The 20,430-nt window shown below is 38.0% G+C and overlaps 1 protein-coding gene across 1 annotated transcript; it reads left to right on the top strand.

Moving 5' to 3' along the window:
* The first annotated feature begins 4,553 nt into the window (after positions 1-4,553).
* Positions 4,554-5,150, top strand: LOC103444153 (uncharacterized). The gene has a single exon (XM_008383070.4). The coding sequence runs from the start codon at positions 4,554-4,556 to the stop codon at positions 5,148-5,150; it is 597 nt and encodes a 198-aa protein (XP_008381292.4).
* The last annotated feature ends 15,280 nt before the right edge of the window (positions 5,151-20,430 follow it).

Below are 20,430 nucleotides of genomic sequence, written 5' to 3'. Positions count from 1 at the left end.
CGATGATACGAACCCACACAAAGTTTTATAAAAAAATTTGGAAACCGGACGTGCCCTCATGCACTAGCCAAGGAACGGCCACGCACGGGCACGTGCACGGCACACTGATGGAAACCCTAATGGCGTTAGAAATATTCCATCAAAATAGGCGGTACATTCCATAAATGGTAACGGTGTTACCTAACGCCGTTAGAATATTCCGTTAAAGTTAATGGAATATACCTTTTTCTTCTCTGGTCACCTATCGGTTTCCGCCGTCCATCGCTGCCGGCCGCCGTCTGCACTCGCTGATTTCTAGAAAATTTTCAAAACTTTATATCTACTTCATTCTTAACCAAAATCCATGAAATTTATATGGATTTGAAGGTCTCGAAAAGTAGAACATGTTCGTACCTATTGGAAGTCCAAAATCCAACAAAAAATGATTGGAAAATTCCTTGGAAAATCCGGCCAACTCTGCAACTTTTCGAACTCACCTATTTCGACTTCCACTCCACTTCAAATCTACTCTAAAGTGCTAGGGAAGTTGCATAAAGACCATCCCGAGCCTCAAAACCTTGTAAATCATCTGCGATTGTGCCGAAGCAACCTAGCTTCTCGTCAGAACTTCTAGTTTCCAAGCTAAAACTCACTAAAATGGAAAATAAGGGTATGATGGTAATCGTGAAGTCGAGAGGAGAATGGTGATGGTTTCCAAAAGTTTGATGCATGTGAGTTTGATGATGGTTATGTGTGGGATGTCTCAGGTGCACGGAAGGAGAAGAGTCGAGAAGGAGAGAGAAGGGGAAGAGTGTATGCATGTGTGCGTACGTGATTGGGCAGAAGAAGAAAATTATATTTTCTGATTGGGCTGCCGTGAAAGAGAGAAAAAGTTATAGGTGTAATTAGCCCAAAGAAAAATAAAAATAAAAACAAACTACCTGATTGGGCCAAGGGAAAAAACCCATCTAATTAGTTCAAAAATTACCCGTTACGCACTTAAATAATCGTAACTTTTTCGTTATGACTCCACTTCGGTTCTAACTCGCTTCAACTCACTCATGATGTCGAGTACAATTTAATTACGACAGTGAGAAAGATAATTTAAATTGACACACATACATCCACGTCACTTAGCCAACGAGGGCATATTCGTCATTTTCACACACTCGGGGAGAAAATTATATAATAAATTGGGACGGGTTGCCACATATATTGTGCACATTTTAGTAATATATATGTGCAATTATATTTTATTATATCAAATGTGGGTAAATTAATATTGAATCAAATAATTTTTTTTATTTTATTTTGTAGGTAAATTATTTTGTATGTATTATTACATATACTAGGAATATTTTATTACTAACACATATGTCCAAATAATTTACATATGTTTTTACGTAAATTACTCCATAGTTTCCTTTCAATTTCCATTTGGTAAGAAAATGACAAGATTAAATTGAAATCGTCTAATTTTATGCAAATTTGGAAAATAATTACGAAATCTAAAGGATAGTATAACATTAATGTTTTTTATTTTTTTATTTTTTTTCCAAAAGCATTAACATACAATTTGTTATGATATATTAATATGCAATGAATTTAAACATTAATACATTTTTTTCATTAATCCCTCCTTTCAAATCTGCATAGAATTAAATGTATACATTAAAATTGTAATTAGGGGTATTTTAGGCATCTGGAAAATGTAAAATGTGTAAAGTCAAACATAATTAATGAATTTGCTTATGTGGAGCCTAGTCATTGGGTTTTATTCAAGTAAAAAGACTATGTCTGATTTTATGTAAAGAAACTTAAGTTTCAAGGGTTAAAATCATATTTTCATAAAAGATTATATATACATAATAGGTTCAACATATAGCATTTGTTTCACTCAACTAACCAAACAACTTGTATCCAAAAATCTACACGACCTTAACGATGTTTGCAAATTCAAACTCAAAAAACCAAAAAAACAAAAATATCATTTTGAAACGCACGGTTTTCTTGTTCTATCATTTACAGTTGCACTGAATTATGGGATTGAGAGGAATTGGAGGCTACTGTTTGGGACCTAGTGGTATGAGGGTAAAACCAAGACAATAGCAAAACCTTTTATATCTATGTGGCATGGCAACTCTCTTATCGGCTCGTTTGGAAGTGTTTTTAGAATGATTAGAAACGATTTTGATATGAGTCTTTTTGGAACCAATCTTTAGTAAAATACAACTAAATTCTGGAAAAATACTTGAAGTGATTCCTGCAAGAAACATATAACTGGTGTTTCCTGAAGAAAGTGCCTCGAATGTTTTTGAAATTCAGAAACATTTGCATCAAAAACATTTTCAGTCATTTTAAAGCATTTCCAAACGAGCCATATATTATTAGATTAAACACAAAGCTATGTTAAGGAATTCGACTTTTATAAGGCCCAAATTAATATTGCAGTTAATATTTTATCGCAGTAGTATTAAATAATTATGCCTAGGTACTCTGTCTAGGTTCGATCTCTACCAAATTTTTTTTCCCTTACTAATTAAATATTTAACAATTTTACTTTACTAAAAAAATAATAACTATAGTATTGTATTAATATAGTATAAATATATTGTAATTGGCATGGAATAAATAAATGGGAGAGTGAGTGGGAGAATATTTTTACTTTACTAAAAAAATAATAACAATAGTATTGTGTTAATATAGTATAAATATATTGTAATAGGCATAGAATAAATAAATGGGGAGAGTGAGTGGGAGAATTGTGTGAAAGATACTTGAAAATGTGACACCAACGATCCCGTGACGCAGCAAGCAACAGGCAGCAAGCAGGCACCGCTGACTCGTTCAACCGCGCGCTACCGCCACCGACAAAAAAATAAAAATGCAAAACCTGAACCTAACTTGTCACGCAAACTCTACTATTTTTTTTTCCTTAAAAAATGAATTAGCTGATGGTTTCGTTACGACAATCCATATTTTTGGGAAATCAAAAAGACTCATAGACATTTCAGCCTTCCTCTGACCACCATTGTGCAATTTATCAGCGTTAAGAATTTAACTCATGATATATACCGTGTGTGTGGAATACAGACCTAAAATTCGTCTCAACCACTGAGTCACCTATGGTGATTACGCAAACCCCACTATTCATTCATGCATATATCTCAAAAGGTGACTCACATGCTTTCCTGTTAATTCACACGTAAATTATATACAAGTCACAAGTGTTTATTTGGTTCCCAAGCTATCACATTCATATGTATCTTTCATTGAATTACATCTATAATTCATGGACGAGAGATGTAGAAATATAGGGGAGGGATACACGGAAGGAATATTGGCCTCCAAATGATGCGACATTGTTTCTTCATTCACCTCTGAATATACTATGACTCCTATATACCCAACAAGATACTATGAATATACTACGGATTTAATTGTATTACTATGACTCCTAACCAAAAAGATATTTTAATTGCGTCTACTGTTTTTTTTTTTGTCACACATGTGTTGGTGGCATTTGTGGATTTGTGTTTTGATAGTTGTGTATGGGTTTACTCTAATTTATTTGATTGTGCATATTCACTTCAGATCAACTTCTTAATTAGTCAGTGGAGCAATGTACCCATTTGGTGTGAGCTCTGTATTTACTTGTGACGATACCACTCTATCGCTTCTTGTCAAAAAAAAAAACCCTGATATGTATTGTCACATGAGACGTTTAGTGTTTGAATGTAACGACTTAGCACAATAGTATTAGAAGAACTAATAATTTGTAGATAGAGTAGTACTCTTTAATACAAGTCAATCCTACATACAATAACAAAGATCATCCACATATCTATAAAGGGTGGTACTAAACAGACACTCTGTTTTACCTCGTACACATCATTCTCAATTTTTGGTCGTCGGATCAATTGAACTAAAGAAAATCAAATAACACAAATCAACATAAAATGTGTTGGAGGTAAAAAAAAAAGTGTGAACAGCGCCACAGATCTATAAACTACAAGTAACATTATTGTTTCAGATAAGTTCCTAATCCCATTTCAAAAACTAAAAATGAATAAGTCAATGACAATGAAGAAAGGTCCCACACGTTATCTAACAGAGTATATTTGTTCATTGATGATATTATATGCATCAACATTTTGTTAATTAATTAAGAAATTATAAGAAAACCAACCTGAAATGCAGTAACGTACCTTCCAATACATTTTCTTGTTTTCTTTTTCTTTCTTTTTTCTTCTCTTTTGGCCCAACGCGGACTCCACCAACAATATGTCAAACCCAGATACATCACAACTGGCTCTATTATTAGCTTATTTCAGAATCTTCAATCCTTTTTCATAGGTTTTTATACAAACAATAGCGAGGAAGGAGAATCGAACATAATACTTCGGGTTTGGATGCAAAAGTAAATGCTTTTATTCATATTTTTAGTTGAGAGACGTCTTCATCAATTCCCTTGTATAAATCTTCAACTCCCTCAAACTTCCAAGACCAAAAGTTTCATCTCATCTCGTATACCTCTCTCTCTCTCTCTCTCTCTCTCTCTCTCTCTCGGCAACATGGGCAACTACATTTCTTGTAGCCTAGCAACCCAAATATTGAGCAAGCATGGGAAAGCAGCAGCCACTAAAGTGATCGTCCCAAGCGGTGAAATCAAACAATTCAATGTCCCCATAAAAGCCGCCGAGCTGATGGTCGACACCCCAAATTTCTTCCTCGTAAACATCAAGTCTCTCCATGTGGGAAGAAGATTTTCGCATCTCAGTGCCGACGAAGAGTTGGATATCGGCAACGTTTACGTCATGTTCCCCATGAAGAGGCTCAACTCCACTGTCACAACAGCTGATATGGGGCCACTGTTCCTCACCGCCGCAGCTGGGTCAGCAAGCAAGCGAGCTTCCGGGAGAAACGTGAGGGTGCGGCGGGCTGATCATCGTCAATCCATGAAGTTTGGTAATGAAGGCGATGAGTGTAAGAGGATTAAGAGTTGGGGGAAAAGTATGGAGCATGAGGCGGCGGCGCCAAAGCTTAACTTGGATGACATCGAAGATTTCTCGGCGCCGGAGTTTATGCACAGGTTGTCTATGAGTAGGTCAAAGAAGCCATTGCTGGATACCATAGCAGAAGAGCCTGCAGTTTCTGTTTCTTCAAGGTGATCATTGGTCTCCATAAAAGAAAAGGTAATCATTAGTCTCCATAAAAAAATGGTGATCATTAGTTATGGCATGCACAGTATAGGGTTGTTTATGGAATTTTAGCCAAGGGAGATTGTAGGAAGTGGTGTGTGTATTTATTATTTACTGCAAACTTATTATACTGGTGGAAGTTTTTTACCCTCAATGTGGGGTTACACCTTTTCACTATTAGATAGGTTTGAGTTCTGTATGTTAAGGATGTAATGATGCATACAAATATATGGTGAGATTCAATACTAACTTGCCTCTTCTTAATGTACGTCAGAATACGTCACATGTGTTCTTTTCAAAGTTTTATTGAAACAGGTCAATGATCTAACATTAATATTATTCACAAACTAAGAGACGGCCAATAGTCCAACACCAACTTAACTATATGCTAGCCGTAGCCAAACATGAGTAAAGTTTTATCCTAAAAGATTCAATGTAATTTCGAATTGAACCATGTAATTGTAAGCGTAAATTATTTTGTCAAACACCTTGATGTGGAATTTTCAACCGTTGTTTATAGCTCTTAAACTTTAGACGAAACTAGTAAAACTACCCGTTTTGAAACAACAATCCACAACAACTATGAATCATTTCCACAAAAAGATACACAAATTCTGGATCATAGCACCTAGTAATGAATCATACTCAGAAGGCAGCAGCAACAAACTGGCACTCTCTTACAACAAAAACATGATTTAAAGACTGAAATCTTCAAAATTAGAGATAAAAACTTCAAAATCTAAATCACTACAAACTTATAATTAGAAATAAGATTTGAGCTTGCAAAAAACGTGGAGAGTGACCGAGAAAAGGGAGCACTAAATTAACTGCTTTTCCTTTCTTTCCCTTCCCTTGCTGCATAAACAGTAGAGTAGCTCTAGTTTTTCAGTTTTTTTTTTTTTTTTTTCACATCATTCTTCATGCCAAGCCAAAATCAACAACTAAATTTATAACATGCATGTGAATAATACCATGAAAAATTCCACTTCATTATACATGCATATTATTTTCTTAGTTCATATATAAATTTGACATTATCTCTTCCAAAACCACCAATCAAAATCACTTCTCAAAGAGATTATAAATAGAAGAGAGTGGGTGTATCAGAAATCATCAATAAAACAGAAGGTTATGCTTATCAGATAATGTAGACAAACAAGCTCATGCAAAGATGTATACTAACATGAACATGTTGGGTGTATAAATCTACATTTTAGTACTACATACACGTGAAGCTAGCGCTAAACACATCACATACGAATCCTAGTTGCCTAATGCAAACTAGTATAGCTTGGCACCACCGCAGTTGGGTTAGCAAGCAAGCGAGCTTCTGGAAAAAACATGAGGATGCGGTAGCTGATCATCATCAGTCCACGAAGTTTGGTAATGAAGGTAACGAGGGTAAGAGGATTAAGAGTTGGGGGAAAAGTTTGGAGAATGAGGCGGTGATGCGGAAGCTGAATTTCGATGACATTGAAGATTTCTCTGCACTGGAGTTTATGCATAGGTTGTCTATAAGTAGGTCAAGGAAGCCATTGCTATAGACCATAGCAGAAGAGCCTGTAGTTTCTGTTTCTTCAAGATGATCATTAGTCTCTATAAAAAAAAGGGTATGTTATCCACACACTCCTTTTTACTTCTCACACACCTCTTGTTCATTTCTGTCATTTGATCTTCTTCAATTCATCCAATTCGACGGCCAAAAATTAGAAGGGAGTGTGAAAAGTAAAAAGGAGTGTGTGAATATCACACCCCTAAACAAAGAAGGTGCTTATTACTTATGGCATGCATAGTATAGGGTTGTTTATGGAATTTTAGCCAAGGGAGATTGTAGGAAGTGGTGTGTGTATTTAGTATTTACGACAAACTTATTATACTGGTGGAAGTTTTTTGCCCTCAACGGGGGTTACACCTTTTCGCCATTAGATATGTTTGAGTTCTGTATGTTAAGGATGTAATGATGCATACAAACGTATGGTTATGGGATTAAATACTAACGCACCTCTTCTTAATGTATGTCAAAATACATCATATGTGTTATAATCAAAGTTTTATTGAAAGGGGTCAATGGTCTAACATTGACATTATTCACAAATTAAGAGACAACCAATAGTCTAACACCAACTTAACTATATGCTAGCCATAGCCAAACATGAGTAAAGTTTTATCCTAAAAGATTCAATGTAATTACGAATTGAACCGTGTAATTGTAAGTGTAAATTATTTTGTCAACCACCTTGAAGTGGAATTTTCAACCGTCGTTTATAATTCTTAAACTTTAGACGAAACTAGAAAAACTGTTCGTTTTGAAACAGCAATCCACAACAGCTATGAATCATTTCCACAAAAAGATACACAAATTCTGGATCACAGCACCTATCAAAGAATCGTACTCAAAAGGCAGCATCAACAAAATCGCATTCTCTTACAACAAAAACAAGATTTAGAGACTGAAATCTTCAAAATTAGAGATAAAAACTTCAAAATCTAAATAACTACAAACTTATAATCATAAATAAGATTTGAGCTTGCAGAAAACGTGAAGAGTCATTGAGAAAAGGGAGCATTAAATTAACTGTTTTTCCCTTCCTTCCCTTCCCTCATTGCATAAACAGTAGAGTATCTCTAGTTTTTCAGTTTTTTTTTTTTCACGCCATTCTTCATGCTAAGCCAAAATCAACAACTAAATTTATAACATGCATGTTAATAATACCATGAAAAATTCCACTTCATTGTACATTGCATATTATTTTTCTTAGTTCATACATGAATTTGACATTATCTCTTCCAAAACCACCAACCAAAATCACTTCTCAAAGAGATTATAAATAGAAGAGAGTGGGTGTGTCAAAAATCATCAATAAAACAGATAAGGTATGCTTATCAGATAATGCGTACACACAAAGCTCATGCTGAAATATTGTAACATGAATAGGTTAGGTGTATAAATCTACGTTCAAGTATAGACATACACGTGAAGTTGGTCCTGGCACTGGATAGTCCTATAGGCACCGTGTAATCATGATGAGCAGATAAATTATATGAAAACATGCATGGATAATCCCTCAAATAACCAGTGTCACAAATCATAATATCGCATTACCAAAAGTAATGCAGGGTTGTTTAACTTTCCAAAGAAAGGTTCTCAAATCTCATAAATCACAGCATCAACATCTCAAAAAACATTTGCATAAGCTGTAAAAGCAAAGCATGATATAAAAGCATCACATAAAACCAATTTTGAATATAGTTTAAAAGAAAAAGCCCACTCACACACAACCTGTAACAACATGTCCTTAATTTTACAATTTTATTAAATTTAAAAGAGTGAATTGATGAAAATGCCCATAAAGGCAAGAACATTGACTTTTATTGTCCGTCATTTAGTGACGCATTTGAACTATTATTTTACCGTATTCTCGAAGTAATCGACTATACAAACATGTAGGTGCAAACGGAATCGAATTAAGAGTTATGATGAAGATTTTACAGATTTACGAACCCGAAAGATCATTTTTTTTAAGAAATTACTATTTTAATTATTTTATATTATTATTTTAATGTTTTCTAAATTATTTTATATTATTTATATTGTTTTAATATTTTTTTTGAGTGAATATTTAATATTTAATAACTTATTTTGGCATGGGGCCCACTTAGCACAAACCCTCCACTCTTTTCTTGCCACATGGCAATTCCTCCACCATAATCTTGGACTCTCTCTCTCATTCTCCCAGCTCTCATTTCTCTTGCTCTCTCATCTGTCCTCCTTCTGCAACACCGAGACCACCATCACTACCCTTGCCGGAACGACGAGCTCCACCATCACCATCGTCACAACCTCACCATCTCCATGAATTTTACGAAACGAGAAAAGCCCAGACTCCCTCACGTCTCTTTTCTCTCTCTACAAACACACCGTAACTACCAACCTACTCTCTGGTGAGTTCGGCTTTGAAATCAACGAAATCAAGGTAAACTCCAATTGAATCAGATTTATTCCAATCTCTTGTTACTTTTCCTAACTATTTGGGTTGTTTTCGAACTAAAAAATGACGGATTTAACCTTGCCTTTCAATTCTCAGATTTTTCGACTGACCCGAAGCCTTTGCAGGTTTTTCCCAACCAACTTCGGCCACAGCTCAACCCCACTTAGGTAGGTTCTTGTTCCTTATGCTCTAAGCTTCATTTTGCCTTTTGAATTGTAGAGAATGATTGAGTTTTGAACTTGTGGTAGGTGTTTGAAGTTTTCCGGCCTCCCTCCACAAAATTTGATCTTCTTCTTCGTTAGGTCCAGCGATCTGGGAGCCTAAACTGGTCAACCCGACCTGTTATAGAAAAAAAAAAGAAAAAAGGGCTTAAGCCTAAATCCGACCCAAAAACCTGATCCATAGGCCGACCCAAGCCTTTAGTCTATTAACCCGACCCAGCCCATTTCGAAATGGATCATGAAATATTCTTGGAATATTTCCTAGAATATTCCTTGTGTTGACTTTTTCAAAAAATTTATCGAAAACCATCCTAGGCTAATTTCGATGTCTTGACTCTTGAGTCCATTTTTGGCATACATTCAGTGAAATTCCAAAGTTTTAACATAGTTTACCACTAGGGCATCTTGGTTGACTTTTTAGAGTTGATTGTTGACTTTTTACGAAAATTACCCTTGACCATTCTTAGCGTATTTCGACCCGCTGATTTCTAATCCACCGTTCATTTCTCCAAATTCAAACATTTTAATTGAGTTTTACTAATGGATCTCTATTGTGCTTAGGTACAATTTACATTAATGATCCGTATTTACTCGTTCGAACGGCTGCAACCTCATAAGTATCTGTGATTGAGTCTTTTCTTTTATATAGTATATATATTTGATAGTTTCAACATATATATTTATTAATGAATTTTCTACGTGATTGCCATAATTAAATTAACGGTTATAAGGAAATGTCATATTGTTGGAAAATTATGAATAATCTTACGGGATGCACATGTATGCATATTATTACAGGATGCCTTAATTATATTTATGGCCGTGAATAATATTATGTCGATGTGAATTGTCGATTTACCGCTATATGATTTTATTTACGTTATTTGCTTATCATGTGCTACACTAGTGTTAGTACTTACCTGGGCCAGGCCAGGCTTCATGTGTATGTTCACATTGCACCGCACGCTCACTTTGGATCCATTGTAGGTGCCAGTCTTGTCCTAGATTGCTATAGGAAATTACAACTCGTATGTGATGCGCTTATCACTAGTCTTCACTTGATTGTAGTACTAGATTACACTCAGTCATGTTCATGCTAGAATATCTCTGCATGAACTCGTGTGTCAGCATATGTCGATGAGCACCCGATATGATATATCGTTTATGCGAGATGTGATGATTATAAAATGTTATGTGCTTACTTAGGATATATTGTGAAATATTGCATGTTCAAGATATTACGGTTTATAGTAAGTATAGTAAGTACTTCCATACTATATGTAGTATGTATATTTTGGAAACTATACTTGTTTTACAGCGAGTAGTTATTATGTTTTCGAAAAGGTTTTTACAAAACTATTTTTTTAGGCCGACTCACCTTTGTTTTTCACCCCTCCAGATTTTAGTAGCTGAGCTTTCGTATCGACAAGGATTATAATTTTCATCCTACCTCTACTGTACTTTACTTATGCTTAGGCATCACGTGTGGAATGGGTTCATTCCCACTCACTAGCGCATTCTTACATTTAGGCACTTTTAGGTTTAAATTTACTCACATTTTTCACATCGTTGCACTTTATGTCTTCGTCACCTTACTGGTGTCAACCATTACAGCTCGATTTGGAGCCTAGTTGGACATTCCGGGTCAGGGTGTGTCAGTTTTCCCTGCACACTCTTTATAATTCGAGATGTGGTCTTCACATGCCTGCAGGCGCTGGGACATGCTACCACGTGCCGATATCGATGATGGTTGCTGACAATGGAATATTTCATCGACGTTGGAGTATACAGTTGAATATTCTGTCACTGTTGAAATATACAGTTGAAATATTCTATCGACATTGGAATATTTCATTGGCATCTAATGAGAATTTGAAGGGAATATACTTTTGAAATATTTAAGGTTCAACTGCCTCAACTGGTCTACCATTATAACTCGCCAAAATATGGGGAATTTGGTTGGAAAATGTCAAGTCTTCGCCGTGCCGCCATCGTTGCTTCAATGTCAAATCCAAGGTTTAGGTTTTGCTCCACTTCAACGAACACATTAGTACAAGTCTAGATGATCGATTCCTTGCTGTTTAGCCGGAATCCCTTCCGTCCTCTCACATATTCTAGGTTTTCTTGCTGGAGAACCTAGAGACTTTTCCTTTTCGAATATGCGCCATTTCTCAACCATTTCACACATGCAATATATGAAAATTGATATTCAACGAACCTATATAACAATAGTGACATCGAGGCTTACCTTCACTAAAATGGTAGAAAAATTATTGGGAAAGTTCCTCAACATTTGAGTTCCTTAAATCGGTGTATCGGGTTTGAATTTCAAGGAACAACGACCAGGGTATGGTTAGTGGCAAAAAGTGGTCAAGATGGTGATGGTTGGGTGGCTCGGTTCGCCAGAGAACTGCGGCTCCGCTACCGATGTTTTTGAGGTTGTCGGGGAAGGATGAGATAGATGAGGAAGAAGAGAGAAAAAAGGGAAATGAGAGAAAGCATGTGGGAAGAAAAGAAAAAGGGAGTGAACCTCTTTGGACCTGAATGCAAACAGAAATAAAATAAGTTGAAGGAAAAAAATCTAGAATATAGTAATATTACTAAAATGCCTTTGAGCTATAAGAATCTTCGTTTTAACTCTAAAATTCATTCTGCTTGCGCTCACACATTTGTATCGTCGAGACTACAAGAATATACTAAGGTGATAGGTTAAACATGTCACAAGATCAAAGGTCAACAGAAGTCAACACTTACCCATCTTGGGGCCTTTTGTTCATCTTCGACCTTTAAGAATTAAAATATAGTAAAATCAGAGACATGTCGTAACAGTTTCTCTTTAGATTAGTTGATAGATTGTGTGAGAGAGTTGATTATTAAGTTTTGGCTTTGAGTGATATGACATAACTCCAACAAGAAAACAAATGAGCTCAAACTAAACAAAACTAGTTGGAGCAAACCGAAATTAAACTAAACCAATTATCGAATATTTTATTTTGGTTAAACCAAAATGAAATATAGAAATTCATGGCACCTCAAGAAACGTGTATAGCATGTGTTGTCATTGCGTCAAGTATCACTTCTTATATTTTGGTGTCAATCCGTTTTTTTCCTTCCTTTTAGGCTCTGCCCCCTTCTCGGTCCAAGTTATCCGTACTGCTAAATAGCCGTTTCTATAGCCTTCACAAAAAAAACTCCCACCATTTTGACAGTGCCTATCGCCCATATCCATCGGATAACTATCTTATTTCTATTTTGCTCTTTAAAATGACAAAAAATCAAATCCCACAAAATTCAAAACTCCCAAATCGAACCGAAAAATCAATACCATCTCCAATAAAGCCCTAAAAATAAATATGAGAATTGTCATTGGCACTCTAAAAATTTAATCATTAACTCCCAACATTTTACATTTAGAAAGAAAAATACACTTGTGTAGAATTAGGTTTGTGTACAGTCAATAATAAGTCATATAAATTAAACTAGCGTAAGCTGAAACAATTTTTTTTTTTAAATATATGGGAGAGAGAAAAATTGGAGAGAAATGTGAAAGAGAGAGGCACCAGAGAGAGATTTATGTTTTTATATTTTATTTTTAAAAATTAGAGATATGTTATGAAGATGTGGATAGGGGTTGGTTCAAAAAATCAAAACAACAACAACAACAAAGCCTTTTCCCACTAAGTGGGGTCGGCTATATGAATCCTAGAACGCCATTGCGCTCGGTTTTGTGTCATGTCCTCCGTTAGATCCAAGTACTCTAAGCCTTTTCTTAGAGTCTCTTCCAAAGTTTTCCTAGGTCTTCCTCTACCCCTTCGGCCCTGAACCTCTGTCCCGTAGTCACATCTTCGAACCGGAGCGTCAGTCGGCCTTCTTTGCACATGTCCAAATCACCGGAACCGATTTTCTCTCATCTTTCCTTCAATTTCGGCTACTCCTACTTTACCTCGGATATCCTCATTCTCAATCTTATCCTTTCTCGTGTGCCCACACATCCCACGAAGCATCCTCATCTCTGCTACACCCATTTTGTGTACGTGTTGATGTTTCACCGCCCAACATTCTGTGCCATACAACATCGCTGGCCTTATTGCCGTCTTATAAAATTTTCCCTTGAGCTTCAGTGGCCTACGACGGTCACATAACATGCTGGATGCACTCTTACACTTCATCCATCCAGCTCGTATTCTATGGTTGAGATCTCCATCTAATTCTCCGTTCTCTTGTAAGATAGATCCTAGGTAGCGAAAACGGTCGCTTTTTGTGATCTTCGCTAAATTGCTCCGGTCATTAGTGTGGATAAGTATATAAATGGATAGAGATAGGAAAGCAAACACAAGATGTACGTGGTTCACCCAGATTGGCTACGTCCACGGAATAGAAGAGTTCTCATTAATTGTGAAGGGTTTACACAAGTACATAGGTTCAAGCTCTCCTTTAGTGAGTACAAGTGAATGATTTAGTACAAATGACATTAGAGTACAAATGACATTAGGAAATATTGTGGGAGAATGATCTCGTAATCACGAAACTTCTAAGTATCGGAGTGTGGTATCATCTTGACTTGCCTTATCTGTCTCATAGGTAGATGTGGCAGCTTCTCTGGAAGTACTCTTCCTCCATCCAGGGGTGGTATCTTTAACTGGTGGAGATGCACAAGGTAATGTATCAATTTCACTTGAAGCTTACTTGTAGTTTCAGGCTTGGTCAAGCGCGATACAAACCATGTAGTAGGAGTCCCCCAAGTCGCCGAGCTAGGGGATTTGCTGAAAGAGGTGACAGACAAGGTAAGCAATCAGAGCTCCGGCTGATTGTTCACCTTCTCCCCATCTTGCAGCAGCATGAAGGATAAAGAGAAGAAAAATGAGAAGAGATGATATGGGATACTTTTGCTTTTGAAGAAGTAACTTTCCACAGGCTTATTCTTGAACTGAGCTGGAGGGTTTTCTGGTTTCCTCCAGAGTATAAGGCCGACTGAAGAATTTGAGGGTCAAAACAAGTCCATCAAATCTAGAGTACGTTCGACCCTGCTGATATGGGATACTTTTGCTTTTGACAGAGTAATGGATGGATCGGCACGTGTGCTGTTACGCTTGTCTCCACATGCTTCCTTGTATCCTTCGCACTTGCCCTATCTGTTCCTCAAGCAGATGCGGTATCTTCCCTGGCAACATAAGATGTTGAAGATGAGTACTCGAGAGCAATGCCAGGTAAGTAATCAGGTAAGGGGTTCCAGGCTGTCAGTTCCTGGCTGGGAGCTTGATTTCAAGTGCTGACTGATTGCTCTCTTTCTCCTTGTCTTGCAGGTAAAAACAAGGCCAAAGGAAAAGACAGGGAAAAAGCATGATATGGGATACTCTTGCTTTTAACCCTGATGATATGAGATATTCTTGCTCTAGTATAGCTTGTTTGCAGAGGTATTATCGGGGGGAAAGAAAGCTGAATATTTCGAAAGGCTTCGTTGAGAGTGCCCTCTCAGATATGAGGAAGGGTTGAGCATTTTTGCAGGTCTGCCTGTCCGTTGGGGATGGAGGTCGACATATATAGGAGTCTCCCTAACAACAAGTAGTAATGCTATTCCTTTACCCTGCTTGGTCATAGCACGGTAGTGGGAGCTGCCAGCTTCATATGTTTTAACTCTGTCAGAGCACTTTGAAAAAGTGGTATGTGGTATCTGGCTCTCGAGATTCGGAGAACGATGCTTCTTCGATTTTTGAGAAAGCAATCATGGTGGGGGTCTGGCTCTCGAGATTCGGGGAGCAGTGTCTCTTCGATTTTTGAGAAAGTAATCATGTTGGGAGTCTGGCTCTCGAGATTCGGAAGGCGGTGCCTCTTCGATTTTGGAGTAAGCAATCTTGTTGGGAGTGTTTTCTCGGATGTGAGTAAAGGTTGGGCATGTTTGCTAGTCTACCTTGCCACGAAGCACGGAGGTTGACACACAGGGACTTTCCAATTATCCAGCAGTGGTACTGTTCATTTACCCTTGTGGGTAATAATATGGTAGCTAGACCTTCAAAATTTATGTGTCTAAACTTTGTTAGTGCTGTTTCTTTGCTATTCTTTTACCTTTCTTGGTCAGAGCGATGTAGTGGGAGCTGCAAGCTTCACGTGCTCAACTTTGGCAGAGACTTTGACAAAGTTATCTGTGGTACCCATGAGCTATTGTTGCGTGTGGGAAGTGGGTGATTGAACAGTAAGATTCATGTGCTTTCTACTTCACCAGAAGTCTTCGACAGAATGCCCATAATTTCCGCAAAGCTGAGTGTGCGTGTGACAGGTGCTGACAAGGCTAGAAAAGAAGGTGCCTCTTCGATTTCTGAGATCGGCCCTCGTGGTCTCTGAGCAGCCCAGCTTTTGAGAAAGCGAGCGCCTCTTCGATTGATTCGGAGAACGATGCCTCTTCGATTTTTGAGAAAGCAATCATGCTGGGGTCTGGCTCTCGAGATTCGGGGAGCAGTGTCTCTTCGATTTTTGAGAAAGTAATCATGTTGGGAGTCTGGCTCTCGAGATTCGGAGGGCGGTGCCTCTTCGATTTTGGAGCAAGCAATCTTGTTGGGAGTGTTTTCTCGAATGTGAGTAAAGGTTGGGCATGTTTGCTAGTCTACCTTGCCACGAAGCACAGAGGTTGACACACAGGGACTTTCCAATTATCCAGCAATGGTACTGTTCCTTTACCCTCTCTTCGATTTTTGAGAAAGTAGTCATGTTGGGAGTCTGGCTCTCGAGATTCGGAGGACGGTGCCTCTTCGATTTTGGAGCAAGCAATCTTATTGGGAGTGTTTTCTCGAATGTGAGTAAAGGTTGGGCATGTTTGCTAGTCTACCTTGCCACGAGGCACAGAGGTTGACACACAGGGACTTTCCAATTATCCAACAGTGGTACTGTTCCTTTACCCTTGTGGGTAATAATATGGTAGCTAGACCTTCAAAATTTATGGGTCTAAACTTTGTTAGTGCTGTTTCTTTGCTATTCTTTTACCCTTCTTGGTCAGAGCGATGTAGTGGGAGCTGCAAGCTTCACGTGCTCAACTTTGGCAGAGAACTTTGGCAAAGTTATCTGTGGTACCCATGAGCTATTGCTGCGTGTGGGAAATGGGTGATTGGACAGTAAGATTCATGTGTTTTCTACTTCCCCAGAAGTCTTCGACAGAATACCCATAATTTCTGCAAAGCTGAGTGTGCGTGTGACAGGTGCTGACAAGGCTGGAAAAGTAGGTGCCTCTTCGATTTCTGAGATCGGCCCTCGTGGTCTCTGACGAGCCCAGCTTTTGAGGAAGCGAGCGCCTCTTCGATTTCTGAGATCGGCCTTCGTGGTCTTTGAGCAGCCCAACTTTTGAGAAAGCAAACACCTCTTCGATTTATGAGATCAACCCTCGTGGTCTCTAAGCAGCCCAGCTTTTGAGAAAGCAAACGCCTCTTCGATTTCTGAGCAGGCGCCTCTTCGATGTCTGAAGCTCCGTCGAGTGCAGCTTTTTTATAGGGGCTGGCATTAAGTTCCAAAGTACACTTGAATCTCCACCAGTAGAAGCTTCATTCTTGCACTTCTAAGATCTTGATTTGTCCGACCTCTTCTCTCTTCAATACCTTTGAAAATGTCTGGCCCCTCCGACCGTCGTTTTGACTTGAACCTTGTTGAGGAGGCAGCCCCGCCTTCTCCAGACAACATATGGCGCCCATCCTTCGTCTCCCCTACTGGTCCTCTTACCGTTGGGGATTCCGTGATGAAGAATGATATGACCGCTGCGGTGGTGGCCAGGAACCTTCTCACTCCCAAAGATAACAGACTACTTTCCAAACGGTCTGATGAGTTAGCTGTTAAGGATTCACTGGCTCTCAGTGTTCAGTGTGCAGGTTCTGTGTCTAATATGGCCCAACGCCTATTTGCTCGAACCCGCCAAGTTGAATTATTGGCGGCCGAAGTGATGAGTCTCAAACAGGAGATTAGAGGGCTCAAGCATGAGAATAAACAGTTGCACCGGCTCGCACATGACTATGCTACAAACATGAAGAGGAAGCTTGACCAGATGAAGGAAACTGATGGTCAGGTTTTACTTGATCATCAGAGATTTGTGGGTTTGTTCCAAAGGCATTTATTGCCTTCGTCTTCTGGGGCTGTACCGCGTAATGAAGCTCCAAATGATCAACCTCTGATGCCTCCTCCTTCTAGGGTTTTGTCCAGTACTGAGGCTCCGAATGATCCCCCTCCGATGCCTTCTCTTTCTGGGGCTCTACCGACTGCTGAGACTTCTCCTAAGCAACCTTTGTGAAGGCTCCATCTTGTTTGTTTATTTTGACTCATGTATATGTACATATTTGTAGCTTATCGGGGATATCAATAAATAAGTTTTCCTTCATTTCAACGTATTGTGTTAAATACACCAAAGCCTTCTTCGCTAAGTTCTTTGAATTTTCTTTTGTTGAAGCTTGTATGTTGAAGCTTTCTGAGTGGAGCATGTAGGTTGGGGTAGTGTTCCCTGAATTTTTCGAGTGAGGAAAACTTCTCGGTTGGAGACTTGGAAAATCCAAGTCACTGAGTGGGATCGGCTATATGAATCTTAGAACGCCATTGTGCTCGGTCCTGTGTCATGTCCTTCGTTAAATCCAAGTACTCTAAGTCTTTTCTTAGAGTCTCTTCCAAAGTTTTCCTAGGTCTTCCTCTACCCCTTCGGCCCTGAGCCTCTGTCCCATAGTCGCATCTTCTAATCGGAGCGTCAGTAGGCCTTCTTTGCACATGTCCAAACCACCGTAACCGATTTTCTCTCATCTTTCCTTCAATTTCGGCTACTCCTACTTTACCCCGGATATCCTCATTCCTAATCTTATCCTTTCTCGTGTGCCCACACATCCAACGAAGCATCCTCATCTCCGCTACACCCATTTTGTGTATGTGTTGATGCTTCACCGCCCAACATTCTGTGCCATACAACATCGCCGGCCTTATTACCGTCCTATAAAATTTTCCCTTGAGCTTCAGTGGCATACGGCGGTCACACAACACGCCAGATGCACTCTTCCACTTCATCCATCCAGCTTGTATTCTATGGTTGAGATCTCCATCTAATTCTCCGTTCTTTTGCAAGATAGATCCTAGGTAACGAAAACGGTCGCTCTTTGGTATTTCTTGATCTCCGATCCTCACCCCTAACTCGTTTTGGCCTCCATCTGCACTGAACTTGCACTCCATATATTCTGTCTTTGATCGGCTTAGGCGAAGACCTTTAGATTCCAACACTTCTCTCCAAAGGTTAAGCTTTGCATTTACCCCTTCCTGAGTTTCATCTATCAACACTATATCGTCTGCGAAAAGCATACACCAAGGAATATCATCTTGAATATGTCATGTTAACTCATCCATTACCAACGCAAAAAGGTAAGGACTTAAGGATGAGCCTTGATGTAATCCTACAGTTATGGGAAAGCTTTCGGTTTGTCCTTCATGAGTTCTTACGGCAGTCTTTGCTCCTTCATACATATCCTTTATAGCTTGGATGTATGCTACTCGTACTCCTTTCTTCTCTAAGATCCTCCAAAGAATGTCTCTTGGGACCCTATCATACGCTTTTTCCAAATCTATAAAGACCATGTGTAAATCCTTTTTCCCATCTCTATATCTTTCCATCAATCTTCGTAAGAGATAGATTGCCTCCATGGTTGAGCGCCCTGGCATGAACCCGAATTGGTTGTCCGAAACCCGTGTCTCTTGCCTCAATCTATGCTCAATGACTCTCTCCCATAGCTTCATTGTATGACTCATTAACTTAATACCCCTATAGTTCATGCAATTTTGTACGTCGCCCTTATTCTTATAGATAGGCACCAAAGTGCTCGTTCGCCACTCATTTGGCATCTTCTTCGTTTTCAAAATCCTATTGAAAAGGTCAGTGAGCCATGTTATACCTGTCTCTCCCAAAACTTTCTACACTTCGATTGGTATATCGTCTGGGCCTATTGCTTTTCTATGCTTCATCTTCTTCAAAGCTACCAAACCGAACCGAATCCCTTTACACTTTATGAATGTTTGTCCATGATGTTTCTTTGTGAAACTTTGTTGCCAAGTTTAAAACTAAGCCTATGGTTTTTTCAAGGAGCATACTTGGTTCAATTAGGGAGAATATTTCATTGGTTATAGAGAAAAGTTTTGGAAGGCTTTGAAACTTGGAAGAGTTTTTCTATTTGTTTGCTTTTTGAATGGATACAATGATCATTTTTCTTTGCAAATGAGGTTGTTAATATAATAGATTGGTTTATATGATCTTGTATATGTATAACTACCTTTCCACTTTTCCACTGTCCCCATTTTCTTATTATTAGTGTACCAATGCAAGCCTTTTTTCTAAATTCCATATTAAAAAAAGGATCAAGTTTTATAAAAAAAAATAAAAAATATACCGAAACCAAACCGAAAAAAAACGGAAAGAATATTAAACCAAACCAAAGTTTCAGTTCAGTTTCAATTTTAGTAAAATTGCCAATTTAGTCCCTGAATTATCACCTTAGTGAAAATTAGGTCTCTAAACTATTTTTTCAGAAAAATTAGTCCCTGAATTATAAAAATCTGCCAATTACATCCCTAATGTTATATTCGAAGCTACTATGTTCAATTTCCATCAATTTAAGTCACATTACTTGCATATGATACACATTAGAGGGTAGATTGATAGTTTTTCATAAAGAAATAGTGTATGAAGTCAACTTTGAATGAGAATGAGTAGTTTTTCATAAAGAAATAGTGTAAATTAACTTTTAAGGGTAAATTAGACACTAAATTTGCAATCTATATGAAATTTTAAGGGCTTATAGATGAGAAAATGATGGTATTACACTTTAAAGTGTGTCAAGTGACTTAAGTTGGCGAAAAATTGGATAAAATAGCTTTAAATATAATAGCAGGCATGAAATTAGCAATTTCTAATGAATTTAGGGAGTTATTTTACTGAAAAAAAAATTCAGATACCTAATTTTCACTGAGATGATAGTCCAAGAATTAAATCGGCACTTCACTAAAAAAAAATATTTAATTTATGCGAATTACATAACTGTCCCT

This window comes from Malus domestica, chromosome 09 (genome assembly GCF_042453785.1).
Source record: "Malus domestica chromosome 09, GDT2T_hap1".
In the NCBI taxonomy this organism is placed as follows: Eukaryota; Viridiplantae; Streptophyta; class Magnoliopsida; order Rosales; family Rosaceae; genus Malus; species Malus domestica.
Note: the sequence above shows the minus strand (reverse complement) of the source record. Positions and strands in the feature narration are given on the sequence as shown.